The sequence below is a fragment of the Amphiura filiformis genome, chromosome 2, assembly GCF_039555335.1.
Source record: "Amphiura filiformis chromosome 2, Afil_fr2py, whole genome shotgun sequence".
Taxonomy (NCBI): domain Eukaryota; kingdom Metazoa; phylum Echinodermata; class Ophiuroidea; order Amphilepidida; family Amphiuridae; genus Amphiura; species Amphiura filiformis.
In genome coordinates this window covers 34,643,181-34,669,637 of record NC_092629.1, presented here as the reverse complement: position 1 = coordinate 34,669,637, position 26,457 = coordinate 34,643,181, and the positions used below count along the sequence as shown (strand labels likewise).

Here is a 26,457-nt window from a genome sequence, read left to right as displayed (position 1 = left end):
GACTGATATAGACAAGTCATATAAATAGCTGTGCAATTTAATAATAGTTTGATGGATCAGACCAAGACCTGTTCTGATGAAGGTCTTTGACCAGACTCAAAGCTGGGTTTCAATGTCAGCAATATGCATTGTAATTTAAAGTCAATAATTATGAGCCCTGATGGGAGTGTAAAATGGGGGGGGGGGAAGCAATTTTTGGAAAGCCAAGAGGAGGGCAAGCGATTTTTGGCACACATTCATGGGGTGCTTTTTAAATAAAATGCTCTGAAAAGGCTTTTTAAGGAAAACAGTACGGAAACGCTTAAATATGCAGATTTTCCTGCTCGCTGTGCTCGCAACATGTAGCTATACCATTTAAGGTTTGCAAATTGGGATCTCAAAAATTTGGCATGTGCAAAGTTGAGGCAAAGAATATTTGGCAGGCCGAGAGGGGGGAAGCGATTTTTGGCGGGCCGAGAGAAGGGGGTAAGTGATTCTTGGCGAGCCGTTTGGAAATTTTACCCCCAGGGAGCTCATAATTATTGCACAGCCCCTTATTAAAATTTGCTAAATTTTTCCACAAATTGGCACAATCTGAGGTCTGGTTTTAGTTAAAAGCGAGTAGTTTTTCGGAGTCCCAGATCGGATTAGGCCTATATGCAAATTATAAACCCTTTTCTTGCTTCAAATTTATTTTCATATTTGTAAATAAATGTATCTGGTGTCGCAATTTGGCATGAATATTCTTCAGGAAAAAAATAAGTTACCATTATGAAAACTCCCCTAGGAAACTCCGCGCTAAACCACATCCATGGAGGAATAAATGTAGGCAAAGAAGACTGAAAATCTCTCAACATCCCTTTAAGCAAAATCAGACAAATAGGTAAACCACATCCATACTGATCTCATACCCAATGCCAAACTTCAATGACCCCCATAATACAAGCAAAGCTATAATTTTGACCTCAAGTTGTGGAGTGTGAGTTTGTGTACCCAACACATCAAAAGGTCATTCTTTGAGTGTAGAAGCATACTGGGGTTAAGGAACTTTGTCCTACAGATTGTCATGTTTGAGATCATAGCAAACTATGAATGATATGGCAATTGACACTAGGATCCATAACATGCGCATATATCATGGCAGTTCTATAACCCCAATATATTTGTATATTCATTGAATGACCTCTGAAATTTTGGGTACAAAAACTCATACCCTGCAACTTGAGGTCAAATTTTGCACTATGATTGTTTAATTGAGGTTACTGAACTATGCCATTGGGATGAGGCCATTGTGGTTCATAGTGAACAGAAAGGAAAGCAGACCCTATGGGGAATCATTTGGGGAAATATTAAAACATAATGTTCCATGGTTCAAAGGGTTCATGTTAGAACTCTTTTGTAGAAAAAATAGTTTGTATTTTTATACAAAAATGATAATAATAATTCATGTGGACTTGAAACTCCAAATTACTGCACGTTTGATGTATGGTGGATAGTTAAGGTAAAAATCAAAGGTCGTCTGCGAACATTTTGTTTGTTCTATAGAATATAAATATTCTACATTCATGATTATTGTTAGGAGTAATTTATTTTAAAGGTAAAATGTGTGTGGTTTTTGTTTGTTGCCCCCCCCCCCCCTTGCCTGATGTAGGGGAGTGTATGCGGGATGTGCCCCAGGTGCAGATTTAAGCATGTTCAAACTGGGCCCATGCCCCCTTTTTTTTTTTAGGGTTCTAAAAATAAAATCTAATATACTTCAACATGCGGCCCTGATACCCAAATCTCATCTCTCTCCTGAGGTCCTATCATCAATATTACAATGGCATGCTAAAGAGATGCTTATCGTCAGCCTGCTACACTAAATGCCAAAGTCATTTTTACATGTTTCTCATTTGCAATTTTGATTTTCTGAGTAATAAACCCATAATTCATCAAATTTCCAGCTACATTCTTCATTAACTTGTGGAATACATCAAAAGAGATGTATTCCACAAGTTGATGAAAAACGTGGCTGGAAATTTGATGAATTATGGGTTTATTACTCAGAAAATCAAAATTGCAAATGAGAAACATGTAGGAATGACTTAGGCATTTAGCGTAGCAGGCTGACGTTATGTATGTTAATTAATGTTTGAGACCCAAATGCTAACTCCATCAAGAGGGCTGAAACCCAAATCCCCTCTGTTCTGAGCATTAATGAGGTTATGCATCCTAATTTTTTTTCTTTTTTTGAAATGTCACAATATTGCGGCATTTTAAAAGTCCATATAACTAGCACCGGATCGTGGTTCTTCGTGGTTGAAGGTATACGGAGGTTTTGAGGTATCTTTTCAGCGACTTTGGTATATTCGTTGGGTAGGTTCTTAGTGGACTGGGCTCATTTGATATAAAATTGGATCTATTGAGCCCATATTGATTGAGTCGAGCTATGAGTTTTAAAATATTGGACGAGGCGTAGTCGAGTCCAATATTTTAAAAACTCATAGCAGACTCAATAAATATTGGGCGTAAAGCATCCAATTTTATCATTATTATGTTTTGGATCCAATATTTTTATTTACACACTTGGATTCAACAAAACATAATAATGAGCAAAAGTACCCTTGAAATACATCCCCGTACAAGCACACCTACCTGTGGTTCCAATCTGCCAACCCTCTGATAAAACGGCTCCTGCACAGCCACCTCAACTTTGCATACTTCTCCTGGCAAGGGCGGCTCTATGTACAATGTACTGGGATCCACGTAGACAGACCGACCAATAGGAACGTTTAATCCACGATTTGTTACTACCAACTGGCCAATCACAAGCGATGAATGAAAGGTGAGGACAGCGAATAGGAAGGCTGTTACCATTGCTGGGTTACACGTCTCCATGATTACTTGTAGTTACTGGATATGGAGGATTTGGGGTCAAAGGTCAAGGTGTAGACTTGAGTGCAGGATCCTATGTAGTACTTATTGTCATGATGTCACCTGTAAAAAAAAACCAATGCAAAGAAAATTGTAACTACAATTTGTACAGTACTTGAAAATAGTTAAGCCTTTCTGCAAGGCCTGTTGGTTAAATCCCCATAAAATCAGTATCAGTATAAATACCCAGTAGTTTGAAGAGCGCCGTCATGAATCACCAAGATTCTCAGCAGCACACCCCTACCCAAACCAAACTTGAGTAGCCCCCCCCCCCCACATTGGAGGACAGAAGATGACAGAGGGACAGGTCTCTAGATCAATTCCACAACCATTTCTACAATACATACTACCTGTTTTATTGTATTATCATAAGAAATTCCCCCTTGGGAAGCCCCATTGCATGGAGGAAGATTTATTCACAAGGATGAGTGATGTCATATTGCATCTAAGGTGATTAAAAAAATATTTTTGTATAAAAATAATTTGCTAAATTTACCTATATTATCAATTGCAAAGTTCAAACTATTGGCTCAATTCAAACATCAAAATATCAATGGTTAAATATAATGTGATAGCTTAACTTCACACAAACTTGAGACAGGGTTGCAAAAAAATTTCAGCCCAAATCGCGGATCAAATAATCGAAAAGTCGCCCAATTTTTCTCTTTACCATTGGTTTGTATGGGGCAGGAAACTATCGGAAGTCGCGGGAGCCAATGTTGAACAGTCATCCAATTTTTTTCTTAACCATTGGTTTCTATGGGACAGGAAATTGTCATTTATAAGTCGTGGGGAAAATCTTCAAAAGTCGCCCAATTGGGCTACTAAATCGCAGGTTTTGGTTTGGCAACCCTGACTTTAGACAGGAATTGCATCACTATAATTATCTGCAGTTAAATCCAAACACAGGAAATTTATTTATCCTCAGAATAAACCTACCTTGCACCTCCATAGAACTACTTTTAAGGGGACACTTGATCTTAACACCTTAGGACAGTTTGACATTCTATTAGCAAGGTAAAGAATACAAGTGGCTATATGCACATCTTAATGTACAGTCTTGCGGGTCATGTCGTATTAAACTAGTAGTAGCCTCAGTTCAAGGCGTTAGGGTGCTTGAATAGTTGGGGGGGTTATCAAGTAAAAGTCAAAAGTCATGACTTTTGCTAATAGTCACAACTATGACTATTGGTGACATTGTCGAGCAACCCCAGGTAAGACCCTGGTGTGAACATTGCAAATTTTGAAAGCGACACAAAAATCTTTCAAAATTGAAAGTAAAAGCATCAACTCAGTGATCAAGCTCAAGAAAATCTGCCGACTCTAAAAATTATTTCAACTTTTCATGACACAGGAAACGTTTTTACACAATGTATTTTTGATCTTTTTTGAGCTCAGAATGAAATGTTAGTCACCTTGGATCAGTATTGCACTGATTTCTTTCCGACCTGAAGCATGGGATAGAGACCAGCTTTCTGTGCTCAGCTTCTTCAGGGTGTTAGACTCTTACCCATGCATGTCTTGATCATCTGTCCATCATGGATCTGTAATGATAATGAATGGAAATCACAAGTTATTATACAAGTCTTTCTGCCTGCCTGCTCTTATTTTTTGGCTCAGATATCCCTAAAATTTATAAGTGATATGCATGTAGATTCCATTGGGCTATTCAATTGAAACCCATCACCCCCTATGTATTCTCCCACACACGCAGTGTCCCACACACGCAGTGTGTAGATTTCAAATGGAGCCACCCATTCAGGTAACCCCATTTGAAATTCATACTACCTGTGTGGAAGATTAAGATCATGTCTTCCATAGGGGGTATGGATTTCAACTGAAATAGCCCAATTTATGGTTCTAACGAGAGGAAATGAGTAGGTGTTCCTAGTGAGGTAATCAATCAAGGAATCACACGATCAATCAATCATCAAATGATTAACCCACAGATCAATCAATCATGCAGCCAATTATAGTCAAGTTTCCGAGCTCTATTATAGGCCTTCCACCAAACATAAATTTTTAAACATTTCCAAAAAGGCGTACAAAGGTGGTTACCAGAAAACATTTTAAATGTCAGGTTAAAAGGTTATAAAATGTTGTCATAACATTTTCAAAACATCAGTTGCCACATAACATTGTAATATTAAAATATGTCGGCAGAAGAATTTAGGAGAATTTGACAAAATAATACCAGGAAAACTTGATACATAGAAGCAAAAGTATGTTTAATCAAAATCAGCTTCGGAAAGAAAATGCACCACTTTACCCAGATTCAAAAAGAAAATGTACCACTTTACCCAGGTTTGGAAAGAAAGAAAAACTTGGAAAATATAATTTTTTATTTATAGTAGCGGTATATCTCTAGTAGTCCAGTTTCCAACCTTGAATATTCAAATAACTTTGGGTCTATAACTTTTTGTTTTTTCTTCAATTTTTTATTCAAAAAATAATAATTTTGTGTGTGGGTGTGTGCCCGGGGTGTGTGTTTTGCAGGAAAACATAGGGTTTTTTGTGTGGAAAAATTGGGGTGTAGTTTTGGGTTGAAATTTGCAATGGTGCATTGAAAAAAAGGGGGCTCTTAAACAGTTGTCATCCCCATTCTGTAGGGGGCATTCATTAGTTGGAGGGGTGCTAATTCAGTCAGATACAGTACCTCTTCTTTATGTGTTTCACGAATCATTTTTTTTTTCATCAGAAATCACACCCAAATCATCACTATAGAAAACTTGCTTTATGTACATACATTGACATGTTAACTAGCTGTGGCAGACATAATTCCAGGTTTGGCAAAATCTGATATTTGGTTACCATGGTTACCTCTCAAACCACCATATTTTGTTCAATGGACATTTAGTCATGGTAGTATTTACCTGCACAACCTTTGAGCTATGATTGTTGAATAGAAGACAGATCCTTTCTACTCCAAGGTTATTGAACTATACCATTGGATTTTGGTTCATCAAAGTACAAAATACTCTGCTCTACCTGGCATGCCTAGACTGGCAGAGCAGTCTTACACTTCCCATAATGCATTTTTCCCATTTCAATTTTTTGTACTGATTTGCTGTCTTGTGCAACCCGGGGGCACTTCAACAAATTTTGGTGGGTATGTTCCCCCGCAATTTTGAGGTGGTGGATCTTTGGGAGCTGACTGCGTACCGGTAAAAGGAGGGTCTTTTGGAGCTGCAAACAAGTAACATAGGGACTTTTGGGGCTGCTAACATTCAAAATCAAGGGTGTTTCTTGGCTTTCTGGTTGCAAACCCTGAAAAAAAACCAGAAATACGAAGAATGAGCAATTTTGGGATCTTTTAGAGCTGAAATTATCAAAATCAAGGGTCTTTCAGAGCTCTATTTTGTTCAAATATAGGTAGTCCTTCAAGAATGACTCTCGGCTTGAGAAGTTTAAAACTACTAGTACTATTATACTAATATTGAGGCTCGGCCTTCGGCCTCGTTGTTCGGCTTCGCCGAGTCCCCCCCCCCACATTCATTCTTGAAGGACTAAATATAGGGGTCTTTCGGAGCTGCGAAATCAAAAAAGGGGGGTCTTTCCGGGGAGGCATACCCATATAGTCATTTGTGTTAAGCCCCCCCTGGAGCGCAACAATATTGGATGCAACCCTGAATGGACAGAGCCCATCCAGATCTTACAAATATATCGACTCATGTTAAGCCCAGTGATGCCAGTGGCCTGAAGTGGAAAAGCATTTGGGTTAAAAGCCTCAAAACCTGCTGAAAATAAAAGTGCGGAAATTTGGAGTAACAAAAAGTAGAAAATCAGGCAAACTGGCATCCTTGTTAGCCACTCTATTCTCAAAATAAAAACAAAATTAGGGAACCTGTACAGAGTAAGGGAAATTATTTTGATGAAATGAGGTGATGTATAATGTTGCAAAGGATTCTGGGAAGGGTAAGATATCTTCTTTGAGACTGGCCCATAGGGTATGGGGGAGAGCTTTAACAGTTTGACCTCAAAAGAGGTCAATGTGATTTAGAACAGTAACATGTTTGTGACCATGATCACGATGATAGGTCTAGTAAGCCCATTATTTATATAGGCTGGGCCCACACTTGGGCAGTGTCATGATGATAGGTCTAGTAAGCCCATTATTTATATAGGCTGGGCCCACACTTGGGCAGTGTCATGATGATAGGTCTAGTAAGCCCATTATTTATATAGGCTGGGCCCACACTTGGGCAGTGTCATGATGATAGGTCTAGTAAGCCCATTATTTATATAGGCTGGGCCCACACTTGGGCAGTGTAGAAAGGTAGTCAACTGTCAGGCAATCATTCCAAGAAAAATCTGAAAAATTTTAGGGTCCATGCTCACATGAAAGACCACAAACCCATAGGCAAAACTGAAGAAGCAACAGCTTTCCAGTGTAATGAACTCATACTTCTGATAGTCAAAAGTGGCCAACAGTGTTTGGTGAAAAACAATAGGAATCCCCCCTGGAAATGAAAGCTTTTCATAATCATCATCATCACCTCCAAATCTCCAGACAAATATTGAAAATGTTGTATACCAGTACTTTAATTAATTAAAAGGCCCAGAGAAATTATTTTTGCAGGGGTGAATTCATGAAAAAGTGGAATTTTTTTTTTTTTTTTTGGGGGAGGAACAATGAAAAAGGTTTACCTTTTGGGGCACCGCACCTCACAAAATTCTAGAATTTGGGGAAATTTTAGGCGATCAATGGCCCAGGTTGGTGATTGGGGTGGGATTATGGATTTTGGGGGTATTTTGGATGGATTTGAGGGTTTTTCCCCTCAGTGGATTGAGGGAATGCCTTCCCCCTTTCTCCTCCCTGGCTGCCTCAGGGAAGTAATCCAACATTGAATGATGGGGAAGGGGAGGAACTACGGGTAGGGGAAACCTTCCACACTTTACAAAGTGCAAAACAGGAGAAAAACAAAAGACTGTCACCCCAGTGTTCCAAGTAATTGGGCTATTAAAGTTGAAATCCACACATCCTCTATAGAAGGCCCATTCAGTGATTTGCTTATCAGGATGATCATAAAATTCATCAAAATTCAGATTTTGGTACCTTTGTCATTGTCATAGATGTGCTAACATAGCCTGCTAGTAGTTCAGTTGAAAGCCGTGCATTAGAAGACAAAATTAGACATTTTACATGCATCTGTAATTTAGCTGTACATGTATTTCTAAGGGGTTCCAACTTTGACAATGATGCTATTTCCTCGATTTTTGTCCAAATTTTTCATTTAAGAAATACCTAATGACAATTGTAACAACTTATCCTTCCCTTTTAATGGATTTATACACAATTTTTTTATTCTTTCGCTGGGATCACTGAATGGAACTTTAATCTTCCATACAGGGGGTGTAGATTTTAAATTGAATCACACATTCAGGTATAAATCCCATTTGAAAGTCACACTCCCTGTGTGGAAGATTAAGATCATATCTTCCATGGGCATACGCTTAGGAAGATTTTCAACATTGGGGGGCTGAAACTTGAAAAAATATTTTGCGTGGCCAGACTGGGGGTGCATGAGGGTGGTTTCCCCCTCTTAGTCAGAAAATTTTGCAAAATAAAGGTCACAAAGACCCCTTTTCCATATAATTTATCACAATTTTAAAGTTCACCTAGGATTATTGGGGGGGACTGAAAGGTATTCCAGCCCCGAACCAAAATTGAGGGAGCTGAGCCCCCTCAAGCCCCCAGGTTCCTAAGCCTATGATGGGGGTGTATGGATTTCAAATGGAACAGCTCATAATGACTAAGAAATAAACAGTTTTGTTCATCAGAGGGCTACTTCAATCAGTTTCTGTTCTCCTTAGGCTATCTTTTAGTCTGTTCCCTAAGGGACACATCATTAGATATTATGGGGGGGGGGCTAGGGAGTTTGGGTCAGGCAGAAATTTTTTTTTTGCTGCCTTTGGAGGCAATTTTTTTTTTCGCCGGCGAAGTTGTCTTTTTTCAATTTGCTCATCAGTGAGCCAAATTTTTTTATTCATCAGATCAGTGAGGCAATTTTTTTTTTTTCAAAAAACTTCCTAGTTCCCCCCCCCCCGATAATATCTAATGGTGAATCCCTAAAGGTCTCTGACCATCTCTGGCCATACCAGAGATCCTCACCTGTACTGGTCAAACCCTTAGGACAATCTGAGATGATACATGTATTATGGCCTAGATTCTACTACAACTATAATTAAACTTGAAATGTGATATATCCAAGATGCCATCAGTGATGAATGCTCTTGGCCTAATTTGAGGTCAAACCAAGACACTGCCCCTCAGACCATAGACCTATAATCATGGGGTCTATGCTCAGACCAGTGCAATGGTCAAATCAAGCAAACTACCCATTCCATATTTAAGCCAAAAATGGTATAATTTCCAGTTACCATGGTTACATTCAACATATTTACACTGAGCATCCACATCAACATGCTTTTATTCCTCTGTATTTTTTATCCTCTCACTGTTAACCGAGTCGTTTCTGCTGCACTGTAAATGCAAGGTATCAATTCACTACCCACGTATTTTAGTTCGGAGGACAAGAGTGTTTCTACTGGACACGTTTCGGTGTATATTGCCCACTAAAAACCACCTCAGAAGGTGCTTGACAGTGAGGTTAACACGCATTCATTATGGGAAGTGTAAGATATCTTCTGAATTTAACCACATAACTGGAAATTACCATTGCATGCACTGCACTGGTAAGGTCTGACTGGTCAGTGCCTGGTTTTGACCTCAAATTAGGCCAAGAACATCTCTTGTCAGGAATGTCACTGATGGTTATCTTAGGTAGATCACATTTCAAGCATAATTTAGATGTAGCATCAAATAGGCCTATATATTAAACCAAGGACTATGATTAAACATGTGTCAATGGCATTCCCATCAGATATCAGGCCTGTAACCAGGATTTATTTGGGGTGGATTTTGAAAAAGTGGACTTAAAAAAATTAGACCTTTTTTTGACCAAAAAGGCATAAAAACCTTTATTTTTTCGATCATTACACTCGCAATGGGGATACATCCAGCCCCCTTGCACCTCCCCTAGTTACGGACCTGATTCCCATCACTGTGCCTTGTAAGATTTAAATGCACCCTGAAAATAGGATACAAAGTGTGTTATGTGAACAAAGCAGGACACTATTCACCTGCCTAATTCGGGATGATCCATTCAATCAACAGGAAGACTTGATTTCAAAGGAAATTTTCAATTACATCAATCACCACATCAGAGTTCATTACTGTCAGTGTCATGATCACCAACCTAAACAAGAACTCCTTGTTCTAATACATTTTGTATCACCCCAGCAAACACAAAATGTTTTACAGAAAACATTTAAATGTCAGGTTATATAAAGGGTATAAAAACGGTTTAATAACATTCCAAAAACATTTTGAAAACTAGCAAAACATTCTAAACAGTATGTTATTTAAGTGTTGACAAAATATTTTGCATTTACACTGTATTTGTTTGTAAAAAAACACACCTAAAATTCAAAAACATAACACCAGCCAGCACCCTGGAGACAGAAGGAGCTTCCCCCTCCTCCACACCCTCTTGACTGTACGCTAATGCTACTAAAATACTACATATACGCTTAAAATTGTGAATTGGGTTCAATATTGGAAAAGCACACAAATAGGAAAAGACTTATCTTGACAACTCAATCAGTAATAGCAGAAATAAGGATATAATCAAGAGAGTATTACCATGATTACCACCATGGCATTACAAGTGCATGTACCTATAGGTGATAGACTATAGCCGTGTTCACATTTTGAGTTACACTGGGCGTAAACTTAACCTAACATTGATCAAAATGGCACAAATATTTTCCCTACTCCTACCGCATGTCCAAACCTAGCCTACTCCTAGCACTACGCCGACCAGTTCCACCAAGTATTCACTTTTGGTCGGCATAAACATCGGCTACCACCAGGGACTGTCTTTTAAAATTTGCAGGAGAGCATTAAATAGCTCTTTTGGAGCCTTCAAGGAGAGCTGTTTAGCATAGTTACAATTGAATGTAAGGAGAGAATGGCCAACTAAAGGAGAGCTAAAAATCACTCTCCTATATCAGATTTAAGGGGAGCAGTAGAGAGCGATTGCTCTTGCTCTCCTCAAAAGGCAGTCCCTGTACCACATCCGGTATTTTTGTGACCTTTATCAACCCCGGGATATGTTGATTTGTAATTTCTTAGTTCCAACCAAAAAAAGGTCAAACTTACACCAGGTGCCAGATGGACATAGCAGCGTTCACATTGCAATTACACCTGGCAGAGTTTACACCCAGCTCACTACCCCTGACTTTTGTTAAGAGTAAATCATTGGACATATCCAGCCTGCCACTACCCCTAGCAGCGCCTACAGATACTCCTAGCAACCATGGCCAACCAGGGATATCCCTGGGCCAACCAAGTTCAACTGGGCGTAGGTCTGACAATGTGAACTCAGCTTATGACACCATACAAATGTATATATTGACAACACATGTGTGACCTATATGACATTTAATAAGTTAAATCAGCATACATGGTTGGAACACAGTATGTGACACAATTTGTCCTTTACAATTAATTAATTTACTGTGCTAAAAACTTTCAACATGATATTTGTGTTTGAGTATTTGACAAAGTTGAATCAATTTTATAAGCCTCTATACAATTTCTATATTACATAACGAAAAAATTAAACATAATTTATATTTTATTAATATGAGATTTACCGAATGTTGACAAAGTAAGTTCTACTTGACAACAGCTCTATATTCAAACGGTCAAACCATTGCTCCTCTCCCACATTTAATTACAATTTTCTCGATTACTGGTAAGGAAGCAAATTTCAAACTTCCAAATTTGCATTATGTTCCTAGTTTTATGCAAACTGGTTATCCCAGGCTGGTTATCATGGTTATTTAGCTTCATTTCAGCGGTGTTGTAATGACTTTTCTACACCTTATAAATAAATTATAATAATTTATGCATTACAAGTAAATATTTAAGTCGGTCAGTTCTTGTACTACACAGCAAATATTGTGTTTATCTAGTATCAAAGTTTGTTTGGACTGATCACTGAACTGGCTATAATTTAGTCTACTGTGTGTGAACAATTGTCATACAGAATTATAGATGCACATTTTTGAGCTGCAGGAATTATCAGTAGTGAATAACTTTAAGGGCTCGGATAGCAACGTTTGCGTAGTATTTTTCTGGGACATGAGAGCTTATCAGATTACTCAGTATATTGCATTCTAAATATGAGGGATGTCCTTCTGATATCAAATAAGTCTTGATTTTTTGAAATTTGCACAAATTTTGTGGCACATTATTAAAAATTTATATTTTTGATATTTAACAGCCCTTAAAGTTGTCTTTATAAATCTAATGATATGTAGCCTAATTGAAGTGTATGTACAATGTAGCTGGGAGGAAAGCTGACGATAATTTAAAAAATTTAACCTTTCGTTTTGAAAGTACACATTTTTCCCCAAAAGACCTAACATATTTTTTGTGGGACCTGAAAGCACATCAGACACACCAAATTGTATTTTGAATATGAGGAATGTCTATCTAGTATCTAGTATCAAATAATTGCATTTCTTTGAACTTTTAAGACATTTTTGACATTTACCAGTTCTCAAAGTAAATTTAATGATATGTATTTGAAGTGTATGGGTTAAAAAGTCATCCATCATATGAAAATTTTGACCTTTCTTATTGAAGATATATACATTTTTTTCCTAAACACTTAAATAAAAAGGTCTTTTGGAGGAAAAAATGTATATCTTCAATACGAAAGGTCAACATTTTCCATTGACGATGGGCTTTTCATCCCAGCTATGTACACTCTAAAACTACATTAAATTGATAAAGTGTACTTTGAGGACAGTTAAATGTCAACAATTACAATTTTTAATAATTTGCTATAAAATTTGTATTGTATCGCAAATTTCAAAAAATCAAAATTATTTTATATCAGAAGGACATTCCTCTTATTCAAAATGCAATTTGGTGTGCTCTCAGGTCCCACAAAAATATTGTGCAAAGGTGGATGACTGACCCCTTAAAGTAGACTGCAGTATTTATCCTTGCCATACCGGTACTCCATAGATTTATATCCTAAAATTTGATCATCTTTAATAAAAAGTCAAAAATATGGTGTTGCACGCATAATATTCAAACTTTCAGTAACTGGCATTGACATAGAGTGTGCCGTTCCAATGCTTATTCGCTTTTCATTCGAATTTTAAATTTTCTTGTTTCCAAACAATGGTTCTATGATGCATGCATGCATATGAAAATTGGCAAAGCATGGAACAATACAACCAATGCATGGTCCAATTTTACCCACGAAAACCCAATTTTCAAACCTTTCATTTTTTTTTCACATGTGTCTCAAATCATAGAGAATTTTATTGTATTCAACAACGGTAAGTATTTTGTACACCATATAATAAACCACTATACTACAATGCAGTACAAGTCATATTATAATGCTTGTTAGAGCTTTAGTCAAAAAAAAAAGAACAAAAGAACAAAAATTATTGCAGTCAAGACTCCAGAAGAATTTTACAGTTTTTGTCAAAGAAGAACAGAAGTTGTTTACATTTTGAGAGCGTTCACAACATAAACACTGAAGAGGGGTTCTCATTGGCTGAATCAATCGTCTGACAATCATGGCAACAGACCGATAAATCTGATTGTCCATCAAAACATTGTTTGGCGTAGATTGGCGCCCTTGAAGGGAACACAAAGCTCTGCGTAATGTATGTCACTCATTAACAGGGCGCGTGCGTCAATCTGAGCAAGGGACTGCCGCTCTTCTCTGAAACCCAGTGTAATATACGGGGGCCATCAGTATGAGGCCTTCTTTGAAGTGCAAAATGCTGAAAGGTGCAGGGTGGGTATAATTTTACCTTGAAATTATGCATTTTACCCTAAAATTATGCATTCTACCCTAAAATTATGCATTTTACCCTAAAATTATGAATTTTACCTTAAAATTACGAATTTTACCCTTAAATTATGATTTTTACACTTGCCCCTCTCCCGTAGTGCCGCCACTACAGTAGAGAAATACCAATCAGGTCAATTTATCTTTTTTTAATTAGACTCATACATGACCTTAAACAAAAATTATTTAATTTTTTTTTTTTAATCTGACCGACTAACCTACCCCTTGGATGAACTATAAACAATCAAACAATTATTTTGTTTTGCCTCAATGCTCAATGAGTACAAGCACTGCTCCTACTAAAAAAATAAATGGCATAAAATCAAAACAGTAGTGACAACGTGACAACCAAATCAGATGATGCCATTAATATTATGAACTGGTTTTGAACTTTTATCTATTCACAGCTCTAGGCAGATTTACAGGTTCATACAGGGGTCTTTAGCTAATTACTTCCACTGCTAAAATTAATTTTACTATGCTTCGTTATAAAGAGATATTCATACTGCTCCAAAGAATCTCCTGATTCCAGTAAAATACAGCACTAATTACTGGAAATATCATCTTTTTTTGTCAAATGAAACATATCTAAATTGTAAATCTAATTGTGGCCGAGTGGGTCATCACATTGGGGGCACTGTTTGGGACCCATACCCTTTCGAAGAAAATGCCAGCCCCCTTAGTTCTAATTGGCAATAAAAGTAAATATTTAATATTTTGGAAATAACCCATAACGGCCAAAAGCATTATAAAATTATGGGTGTTTTTCAAAAGCTGTGTCAATGAAACCAAAGACTTGTATTTTTCAGGTAACATGTACGAATGCATGAAAATATTTGTGTAAGACTCATTTTCTATCTTTTCTATTATCAAAAAGAACATAAAATATTACAATTTTGAGTTAACCCTTCTACTATCACATGACATTGGGTGCAATTTGGTTTAGTGAGGTGATGCATCATGTTGCAAAGGATTCTGGGAAGGGTAAGAGATCCTCTCTGGGTTTCTGAATTCAGCAGTCTTGCTGCATGTGCCATAGACTTTGAAGACAAATTTATTGTCTCCTGGGACAAAAACCTAACAAAATTTATTGTCTCCCGGGACAAAAACTTAATTAATTAGCATGTGTGGAAGGAAAATCTTTCATTTCAACATGAAAATATTTAAAACTAAAACTTAAATTCACAGTATGAGTAAACATCATTAAAGGAGTATTTTGTGATTCTTGTATCCTCTTTTTATGACATTTTCATATTAGATATCTACGAAAAAAGTTTATTCCCAAAATTTCAGTTCATTCCAATTTTGCGTTTGTGAGCTATGCATGTGAATTATTGACGACATTTTTGCTAAAACAATTAATCTGCAAGAAATTTTCTTGTACATAAACATTATGTAGCCAGACGTTTCCAGTGGTATGAAAATCTCAACTTGGAATGAGGCTATGGATCATGAAATACCTCTTTAAAATCAACAGGTTATATATTTTGAAGTGTGGAAACAGTGTGGGTTGGTGACTACCGATTTGTGAGTACACAACCAACATAGAAACACCAACGTTAATTAACGCATGATCGGTTGTGGGTTCATCTACAGGTCTACAAATTAAATATAACGCTAATTGCTTCCACCACAAATATTAATTCTAACACGCTTCATTAATAAAATGACAAACCTTTTCTTGTTCCTCCATGCTTTTCCTCCGCTCCCCATTCAGGCATTCACTCGTGAAAAACAAACAATTCCTCCCTCTTAAATTTTCCACATGAAATAAAGTCACAATGTAGTCTAGGAGGAGCTAAATCTCATACGGGCCTTGAGTTCAACACCCATGTCAACCAATGTTTAAGGTGGTTCTGGACCCATTTTGGAAGTGCTCTATTTATGTTTTAAACATATTAATTGAGTAGGGCAGAGAACACTGATCCATATGCCTTTTGTTTGAAGCTAATCGGACATACGGTTTCATAATACATACATTTTAAATGTCTTTGTATTGTATTGTTTTATCAATAATCAATACAGTTAATGAGCTAATATGACTTGAAAGTGCTCATTAATATGTAATTTTTGCTAATATTTTGCTAAAATCCAATGCATAAATGTTCATAACATTTTTATTTAACAGAATATTGGTTTCAAACTTGGTCAAAGTGTTCCTAATGACTTCCAGATAATTTATGCATAATTAATGAGCTAGCCGCCCTAATTTGCATAATTAATTAGCATTTATGCAAATTAGCTCATTAATTATGCAAATATGCAAATGAGGGGCGGCTTCACTATATAATACATTAGAACATATTAGAAACACTTTGACCAAGTTTCAGGGCAAAAGTATGCAAAATAAAAGTACCATGAACATTTATGCATTGATTTTTAGCAAAATATAAAAAAAAATTACATATTAATGAGCCTTTACAGTCCTTTTAGCTCATTAACTATATTGATTATTGATAAAAACAATAAGATACAAAGAAAATATAATTTGATGTAGTATAGAAACCGTATGTCCGATTTGCTTCAAACAAAAGGCATATTGATCAGTGTACTTTACCCTACTCAATTAATCTGTTTAAAACATGCTCAAAGCATTTCCTTATTTCTAGAAAATGCATCCAATACCACCTTAATACCATGAGGTGTTAGGGTAGACCCTCTAGATCACTGCTAGGGGGTAGTGGACTATAGTAAAATTGTAGGGTACGCTTTTCGCTAGAGGACACAAAAGGTCACCAGACACAGGGGTAAAAAACTCAAAATGCTTTGATCTTGTTGAAAGATATTAAATTACTCGTCTGATGACAAGGATTTAAAAAATGTATAGTTTGTACTATCTACGACCTACATGAATTGTTATTGAGTTATTCTAACTAGATATACCGTACTCATACTGTGCTCATACTTGAAGTTGTAAGCACAGGGACTTTGCCTGTGTATGTATTATTATGTATATTTATGCTGGTCACACTATACTTTTCACACTGCTATTGCGCTATTCCAGTTAAAATCCACACACCCCTATAGAAGACATGACCCACATGGACACTGTCACAAGGGGTGTAGATTTCAAATGGATTCACCCTTTCAGGTATTGAATAGAAGATTATGGTCATGTCTTCCATAAGGGGTACAGATTTCAACTGGAACAGCCCATTGTGATTATTAAACAAATATCCTGGATAAAGTGTTAATTACTTTAATTACATTCTAAAGTAGGCCAAATAAAGATCAAATGTTGTTTAACATGTTCAGAAAAAATTGGGATGGAAGGAAGGGAGGAAAAAAATTATTTTATAAAAATATTTTATTTGCACATACATAAAATTTCAACCTAATTTAACACTTGAATCTAAACATGGAAAAACAGTATGATAAAAGCTCTTGTTGAGTACCGTACTGTCCAATATTATTTAGCTACCCTCTGTCATTCACTGTTCTTGCCAATATACAAGCTTTCTTTTCTGTTTGTGCAATTATTTACACAAAATTTGGAAATTTATGGCAATACAAAACAGTAAACAGATAAAATAATATTTTGAAACGACCAGGGTAGCAGGCCCGTACGCAGGATTTTTTTTGGGGTGCCAATTTTGAAAAAGTGGACTTTTTTCAAGAGGGGAGCGATTTTGTGAAAAGTGGACTTTTTCCCAAAATTTTGACTTTTTGACCAAGAAAGTGTAAAACCCAGACTTTTGCAGCCACCCCCTCTGTACCCCCAGTGACAGGCTTGAGGTAGTCCGACGAGTAGGACCTTTTATTTCTAAGTTACCAGAGTGTACCAGACTATACACATTTCACACTATGATCACTATCTCATATGGCGCAAGAAAGACGAATCGCGAAAGTCCAGTGACCGCGCCCCCCAAAATAAATATTAGGCCATCTTAATTAAATCTCGTGTCTCAAAGCTGCCGTGCGCGTTAGTAAAACCGTACGCGTTGTCCTCTTTGAAAATCAAGAAATTCATTTTTTTATATCTTTTATTATTTTTTTTTTAACAAAAGGCGAAAATAAAACTCAAAATTCGTATTTGATTTCAAGTTTTCGATTTTTTTCGCAAACCTTGGACACAAAAATAATAAAAGAGAAGAATAATACGGCCCTAATTTGGTAAAATGATCTAACTGTTTCAGGAAAAAGAGCTTTTGAACACTTGACACTTTTTCTTTTTGAATAGAATAAATTACTAAACAAATCTAATATCTTAGAAAATATATAAATCTTTTTATTTGCAAAAATTTGGCTAATTTTGTTGAGTTATTTTGATATGACAACCATTTTTCTCAAAATGTCCAAATTTCAAGTTAGATCGTTTTACTAAATCAGGGCCGAATAGTTTGTAGCAGTGACTTTTTTGTCTGCTATTCCAACATTTACAGCATTGGATATTATTTGCACAAAGTGTTTGTCCGAAATCCTGTACGAAAAAAACACCGCATTCCGCATTAGGTTTTGAATTTCTCACAAGCTTTGAGACACAGGATTTAATTAAGATGGCCTGACTAATTATGAATTTTCCAAATACTTAGAGGAGGAACTGCACTGTATACTGAACTTTCAGCAAATAGGGCAGGACAAAAGGGAAAAGAAAATCTACTTGCATGATGATTGTTGGTGTCTGTCTGTTGTGTTTCCTTTGGCATACACAACCATCTGGTCATTGCAAGTTCAAAATTTAGGGTCCAGTTAAAAATCACAATAGTTTCACAACTAAATGATAAAGGTCTAAAATCCATTTCAAACGATTTATAAACCTGATGATCAAGAACAGACAAAAGGGTTATTATTCTTATCATAATTTTGGTTGGTTGATGGATCACACAGTTGTGTCCTTTATTCCTAAGTCAAGGACTTCACTTGAAAAGTAATTTTAAATAGAAATGGGAAACAAGTGAGTGGATTAATTTAAAGGAAAACAAAGGCAATATAGCTAATTTTTTTTGGCTAAAATGAAAGATAAAATGTATAATTAATCACAAGGCTTATAATTTAATTTACTAAGTTACTTTTGGATTACTTTTAAAGTGTACTCTTTCAGCCTCTGATGAATGCTTTTCATAAGTACATACTATAGTGATACAATAAACAACTTAAAACAAGAACATAATTTTTCACAATACTTTTTTTGAACTATATTTTTTAAAAAGTCCAGTGATTTATATTTGATCCACAGGCCTCATTTTTAAATTTTGACTTTTGCCAGTAAGAACTAACTGATTAGGATTATAGCTGTTCAATTGGAAAAACATGATAATATTTTTTTAATCGAAAAAAATTAGTGCTGTATTTTTCTGGAATTGGGAGTAGAGGGTATGTAGGCCTACATTCGAACACGTTAATTGATCACAGAGTATCATCATTGATACTAAGTATGCATTAGTTATTTTTGAATCACTCTGTAGGCCTACACATAAATACTATTAGCATGTACATGTAGGCCTACATTGTAGCTCCTATTAAACCTTTCAAATACATGTAGTGCAAGTATTAACACATGTTTCAACAAAGCTTCAAGCTGGAAGCATGTAGCCATAGACCATCCAAACATGTTTTGATTTAGCTCTCATGGGTCTGTACTCTGTACAAATGTACTTTGCATTTTCTGTTATCACTCATCCTCAAGGCAAAGGTCTACGACCTGCATTAGGTACTATGTTAGTTTACCAACTTAAGATATCCTGGTTGTTTTAGGCCAAACAAAAAATATACTTCTAAAGTAATCTGTCTCAAAGCCCTTGGCAGTTTCAAAAGTGAATGCGGAATAGATTTTTTTAAACTTCATTTTGAAGAAAGATGTCATTTGCTAGTTCAATGTAACTGAAGACGGAATTAAAAAGACTAGTTTGCGTCTGACGCAAAGGCAGAAGGCGCAATGTGATTGGTTGCTGACCTGCGCAGTATAGCATTTTTGGTCTGGTTGACAGGGCGTCATACACAAACTAGTCTTTTTAATTCGGTCTTCAATTTAGTACACAGCATCAAATTGTGGTTCATTTTATTACACTTGTTGAAGTACAAATAACAACTGTTTTGGCTATAATCGAATGAAGTAATTTTATGTCTCAGTAATTTTATATCTCAGTAATATATCTCAGAATTTCATCACTGATTAACAACTCCCGTCTGCATGGCTTACTTTGCGAGGGCAACTTTCGCGAAGTAAACCACGCAGACGACGCGGACGCATTGTTAATCGGTGATGAACATATCAACATTGAAACATGATCGAGTCCTATAGCAATTTTTAGCATAGCCATACTGGACCAAACACTTCTGATGTTCTGATGAATACAGCTATGAACTTTACCCTGCTGGGTAGAGACTTTTGGATCCACCATCAAAGAACATACTACGTCAAAGAAGATATCTTATACCCTGCCCAGAATCCTTTGCAACATTTACACCAGCTCAACTGCATGACACTCCTATAATATTGTACAGCTTCCCTTTTGAGCTCCTTTGTTTTATGTTGAGAATAGATTGGCTAAACATGGGTCGATGGCAGGCACGTAGCAAGTTGACAAAAATTGGGTAACCCATAGTTACACGAAGCTGCAAAAACGTGCAAAAAAGTGGGGTGCCTGCCCGGTGGGTTCAGTTTGTATTTAAAGGATTTGAAAATGACCCCTATTTCACGGGGAATCAAGGACATTTGCAGCAATTTTACCCCTATTTTGAGCGAAATCAGGGAAAATTTGCACCCAAATACCTCCCCTATTTTTATCATTTTGAGGACGCATTTTCATTTCACCCCTTATCACGAGGAATCAAGGACATTTTTCCGAAATAAATACCCCTATTTTTACCATTTCAAGGACGCTTTTGAATTTTTTCCCTATTTCACGGGAAATGAGGACAATATTTATCGGAAAAAAATACCCTATCAATTTTGTGTGGAACTACTAAAACGGACAGAAAAAATACAAAAAATGAAAACTGTAGCGGTAAAACATGGATGAAAGTCCTAGAAATACACCCTATTTTTCATTTCAAGGACAATTTTGTTCCAAAACACCCCTAATTTGGACAATCGCAAACAATTTTGTCCTCGAAAATTCCGCCGACATTGCTTGAAAAGTACCCCTAATTGGAACCATCATGTGTACACATCGTCAGTAAAGACTGAACCCACCGGGGGTGCCTGGCCACGCACCTGGTAGATAGTATAGTAATAAACATATTTTGTAAGATCTGAATCTGCTCTGTTCTTTGAGGTAGGGGAGATTGGGGTTAGTTGAAACATTTTTCACAAAATCGTCTTTTTAACGCAAACCGATTACTTTCAAGAAACACTAACCATATCAGTATAAACATATACATACATGCTACAAATACAGCCTTAAACTTTATTGGACCTGCTTATGATTATTCATATAATCCAATTTGAAAATTTGAAAAAAGTGTTTCAACTAACCCCACCCCTGGGGTAAGTTGAAACATTGGTGAGGTTAGTTGAAACATGGCTTGTAAAATGTCAAAATAATTATTATTGTGTTGTTAGGGTTATACTTCCCTTGAAGGCACCCTTTAACATACAATCAGTGTGAAAAAATGAATAAATAAATATGTGGAGTGTGGGTCAATACTTTGGGACGCAAGGTGACGAAAGTGTCACCATGGACCAAAATATGAGAAGCCTAAAATATTATAAATGTACTTTCTGTGTGCACTTTTTGCTTGTATTATTGCTTTTTAACCATATTAAAGCAATATTGAAGAAATGGTAAACATGTTACAAATTTTTTAAAAAGTCAAATTTTTAACCATATTTTTCTATGCAATTTTCATGTGTCAACTAACCCCACCTCAAAAGTTTCAACTAACCCCGATGCCTATTTTTACATTTCAAAGTTCATTACACAAAATAAGAAATACAATAAAACTTTTATTTAACATTTAATATTCTGGGACTTACTACTAGTGCTTATGATACTCTGAATCTTCAAACAACATGGAGATAACGATCTTTTCTGAGGGGTATAAAATTAGTCAGCAAGTCAAAAACAGATATTCCTTTCCCAAGCCAACACTGGTGGGGCATCAGTGCTGTTGTTAATTTGGTGGATGACCCTTACTAATACCTATTACTAGGTGCCAGTATTTTACCAAATTAATTTTTTGTGTCAGAAAAAAATACAATGTTTCAACTTACCCCGCGTTACAACTAACCCCAATCTCCCCTACTTTTGCAAATCAGTACATTTGTATGTATACAGAAAATTGAAATGGATGAAATGCATTTTGGGAAGTGTAACATTTCTTCTCTGCTACTAAATAATAATAACAGTCTCAACAGGATAATTTGTTTACAGTCCAAATAAATGTACATCAAATATCCTTGAGCACAAAACAAGCTCTAGTTTAGACTTTTTACAAATCTTGATATCATGTATGCAAAGCTGCGATTTGCACCCAAACATACATAGACTATTATCAAGACTTGATTTCTGATAAACATTGATGATCTGTTGAAGTATTCTGTGAAGAATCATGGAAGAATCTATTGAGAACATGTAGAAAGATCCAATAATTTTAAGAGTACATGTAGGGTGGCGGAACCAGCTCCCCACTTTTTTCGACCCGGGGCTGGGCCTCCAACTTTAATCAAACCCAAATATGCAGTACGGTAGTGTAACTAGGGTTGGTAGCACCCGGGGCAAGAAACAAAATTGGCACTCCTACACCCCCCCACCCGGGTAGTGGCGTAGCTAGGGATTGTTGCGCCCAGAGCTACGGATACATAATGCCCCCCCCCCACATTCTTGAAACAATTGTGCGCGGACAAATAAAGCCTACCACTAATTAATTTTGGTTACTAGAAGTTGATAATTGGTCTTAAAATGTTCTTTCAATTGAATTTGTGCTGAAATGCACGCGAGGCGTGCACAAATTGTGACTTTCATCGCTTCTGAATTGGTCAATTTGGTGCCCCCTTAAGGGTGGCGCCCGGGGCATGTTGCCCCCTGCCCTGTTTCCAGATTAGGGTCGGTCGGTGGAGGACAAGCAAACAATCTTTGGGAGGGGGGGGGGCTACAGTAATTAGCAGCGTTTGGGTTAAATAATTCAAAGGCCCTTACATTTGTTTGTAAACAAAGGCTTCCCCAATATTTTTTCAATATTATAGTTGTACTCATCTGGGTACATCCATGTGCAGATTCATTCGTACTGGTCACTCTGAGGGCTAAAGGGGCATTCCATCATCCACAGCCTCATACCCCACTTTTCTCAACAAAATAAGATTTTTATACCACTGGAAATGTTTATGTGTACATGTACACCAGCACCAGATATTGATCACTTTCTGGTTAAGGGGTACTACACCCCTGGCCAATTTTGTGCCTATTTTTGCATTTTTCTCAAAAATTATAGCGCATTGGTGACAGGTAAGATATGTATATTATAGGGCCAAAGACTACAACTACTGCACTGAAAATTCAGCAACTCAAGGCAAGTAGTTATTGATTTATTGATCAAATATTGGTTTTCCCTCATTTTTGACTGTAACTCCACAACTGTTGTCTGTGCTGAAATAAAATTTCCAGAGCAGTAGTTGTAGTCCTTGCCCCAATAATATACATAGCTTACTTGTCACCAATGCGCTATAATTTTTGAGAAAAATGCAAAAATAGGCAAAAAATTGGGCAGGGGTGTAGTACCCCCTTAACCATAACAAAATTTAAACACAGTGATCTATGGAGCAGTGTAATAAACGCAATCATGCATCTAGGCCTATTATTAGTACTTGCAAACACAAAGTTAGAATGAAATTTTGGGAATTAAGCCTTTTTGGTGTATATCTACAGAAAAATGTCATAAAAAGAGGATGTTAGGATAATTATTAATTTGTTTTATTCATGAAAATGTTCTTACCATTGCATGATTGTATTCAATGCAATACTTAAAAACATAATAATTTGTAAACTGCCAACAAAATTTCTATGTGTAGCTTTGCTCGAGAAGTCTAGCCACAAATTTGCTCACCGATATAGCTTCACATTCGAGGCTAGAGACCTTTGCATTCAAAATCTAGTTGGGTTGTCTATGGATACTTCACTTGACCCAAATATATGATTTTTTTTGGTGATGAGACAATCGCACATGGAATTTTAGAGGGATTTTGATAGCAGGCCACATATAGTCAGTCTTCTCTGAAGTACAAAGTACCGACGCGAACGCAAACATTGTGCCGACTTTGAAGGCACGCATAGGCCTACCTGCAGCAGAAACGCAGCACTGCGCACTGTTTACGGCTTACGCGCTGTATACGCACGCGTTGTTACTTTGTACTTCAGAGTGGACAGACTGTAGAAAAACTGCTATCATCATTTATGAGACTAAGATCTAGAAACACCACCGAAATGCTGTTTTGTTAGCTGAATCTTTTTGATGATTTAAAGTCAATCGTTGACAAGGTGTAACTTTGCTACAGAAAGTGCTATGACAAAACGGTTTTCAGTTTGGCTTTCTTTAATACTCAAGGGCTGTAATTTGATAAAATGATGTGGTTTGATGGCAAATTTGAATTCAACTTTCATACCTATTAACTTACGTTCACATACGCTATAACTTTAACTGTTGTCAATGCTCGTTCCTGTTCAAAAAGTATTGACCCTTTGGCTTGCCCCAGCCTTTGCACGGTCATCTCAAAACGAGGTTCTACTTGCAATGTGCACTATTTGTGTGCGTACATGTACGCCTGTCAAATGCGTGCTTTAATTACGGTACTGCATACGCTTTGCAAAAGCCTTCTAGCGCATTGCTAGAAAAGCGTGAAATAAAAATGCACTTTTTGTGCATACGTTTGCACTTGCAGGTAGTTCACCACGTAAACTTGTATGGCTCAAAATTCGGACCACTCGCCATTAAGTTTACTGTCATTGCGTATTTTGAAACGGTTGATGTTTTAATGATCCCCGATTCCCAGTCTATTATTTTAGCTGTGTCACATGCATGACGCTGGTGGGAAGCAGCCAAACTTCAGTAAAAAAACACGATCGCCGATAACGATGTGATGTACTACGCTACGGACTAGCACAGGCTCTGTGCGCGATGTCCAAGATATTCCATGTGTTCGCTATTCGAGAGGCGCCGCGGTTTGTGGAACGGGGCTATAGTTCTAGTACTAGTACGGACTTGCATACAATGTAGGATTGCACAGCGATTAAATTTGGCAAAATTTGACCTTTCTAGACAAGTTGACAAAACTTTGTGTGCGTATTAACATGATAAAAGACAGTAAGTATGTGCATCGCTTTTGGTGTTTTGATGTTTTGGGAGACTGTGAGGGATCCCAAACGGGTGACGGAGCCTATTCTTGACTGTGTAATATTCCTTCAACACGCTGCCGTACGGTAATGTCTTATACATACGTTGGACAGATACAAGTAGTATCAGTCATGTCAGTTTGTGAATGAGGACAACGTATTGTAGTGCTAACTTGCAGGGAGAAAATCGTTTTGATATAAGCCCGGATATAAGATGGCAGCAGATTCGTGTGTGATACATGTACTGTGAATTGCAACACCAATATTACCGTAGTACTATCAGTGTATCACCTATTGCTCATTTGCTGGTCAGAAATCACAGCCACAGTACATGAGTACAGCCACAGCCACATCAGAATCTCAGCATACACAGTCAGTCACACAGTAAACCAGACTGATCATTCTCCACACACAAAACAAACACCTCTGATTTTAATCTTACCTTTTTCCTTGAGCTGAAACCTACTCCGATCTGTTAATAAGTAAAATAAATGCTCACTATATTTCCATATAATTTCCTTGGTAAAATCCAACAGCAAATTGAACTACACTACCTGACGAATTCGGCTACCCACCTTCGGATCTCATAGCCGTGAATGGGACGGGAGATTGTTTACCAATCATAAAAGCACTCAATAGGACTTGTCGAAAATATTTATAGGGTCTACTCAAAACTATTATTATGATAATCAAATTATTTCAACTTGTGTATGATGTAAATCCATTGATATTGTAGTCTCCAAATATAAAACACACATTTACACCAGTTAGAAATTAAATCTCAAAGCTAATTTGTTGAGACGCTTTCCAAGTTTGATTGCAAAAATGATCTGTAATATTATGCACCCCTTTAGAATATTTAACGAGTCCAACAAAGAAAAAGTTTTTGACAACAGGTGGCAGTATTTTCAATTAGCGCTCAACCCAGGTCAGGGCAGCAGCCAGACAGCAGCTGCACATAAACAACGCCAGAAAAAAGAGAGGGGAGGGGAGGCAGGGGATCAGTGGCGGCGCCAGGAATTTTTTTTCAGGGGGGGGCAAAGTGAATTTCAGAGGGGGGTCAAAATTGGCAAATATTGCGCAAAATTGCAGCAAAAAGCGGAAATTTACCGTACGTGATTTTGCCTCAAAAGTGGGGGGGGCAAGACAAATTGGGGGTTTGCCTCAAAAGTGGGGGAAAACTGGGGAAAGACAAGTGCCCCTTGCCCCCCCCGTAGCGCCGCCACTGGATGGGATGTGTGTGTGAGAGGAGAGGTGGCAGGGGATATGAGGGAGAGACATAAACAGAAGCAGACAGACATACCCGGACGCAGAAAGTGTGCTTGAGGAAGATGCATATATGTCAGGGG

At 37.1% G+C, this 26,457-nt stretch overlaps 1 protein-coding gene across 1 annotated transcript in view; it reads right to left on the bottom strand.

Moving 5' to 3' along the window:
* LOC140146124 (FRAS1-related extracellular matrix protein 1-like) overlaps positions 1 to 25,695 on the bottom strand; it is a 67,371-nt gene extending 41,676 nt beyond the window's left edge. The window contains exons 1-3 of the mRNA XM_072167880.1: positions 25,551 to 25,695; positions 4,308 to 4,436; positions 2,614 to 2,955 (exon numbers count right to left, since the gene is read on the bottom strand). Of these exons, the coding sequence (XP_072023981.1) occupies positions 2,614 to 2,856 (243 nt within the window). The 5' untranslated portion in view covers positions 2,857 to 2,955; positions 4,308 to 4,436; positions 25,551 to 25,695. The remainder of the gene's footprint in view (positions 1 to 2,613; positions 2,956 to 4,307; positions 4,437 to 25,550) is intronic.
* Between the last annotated feature and the right edge of the window lie 762 nt (positions 25,696 to 26,457).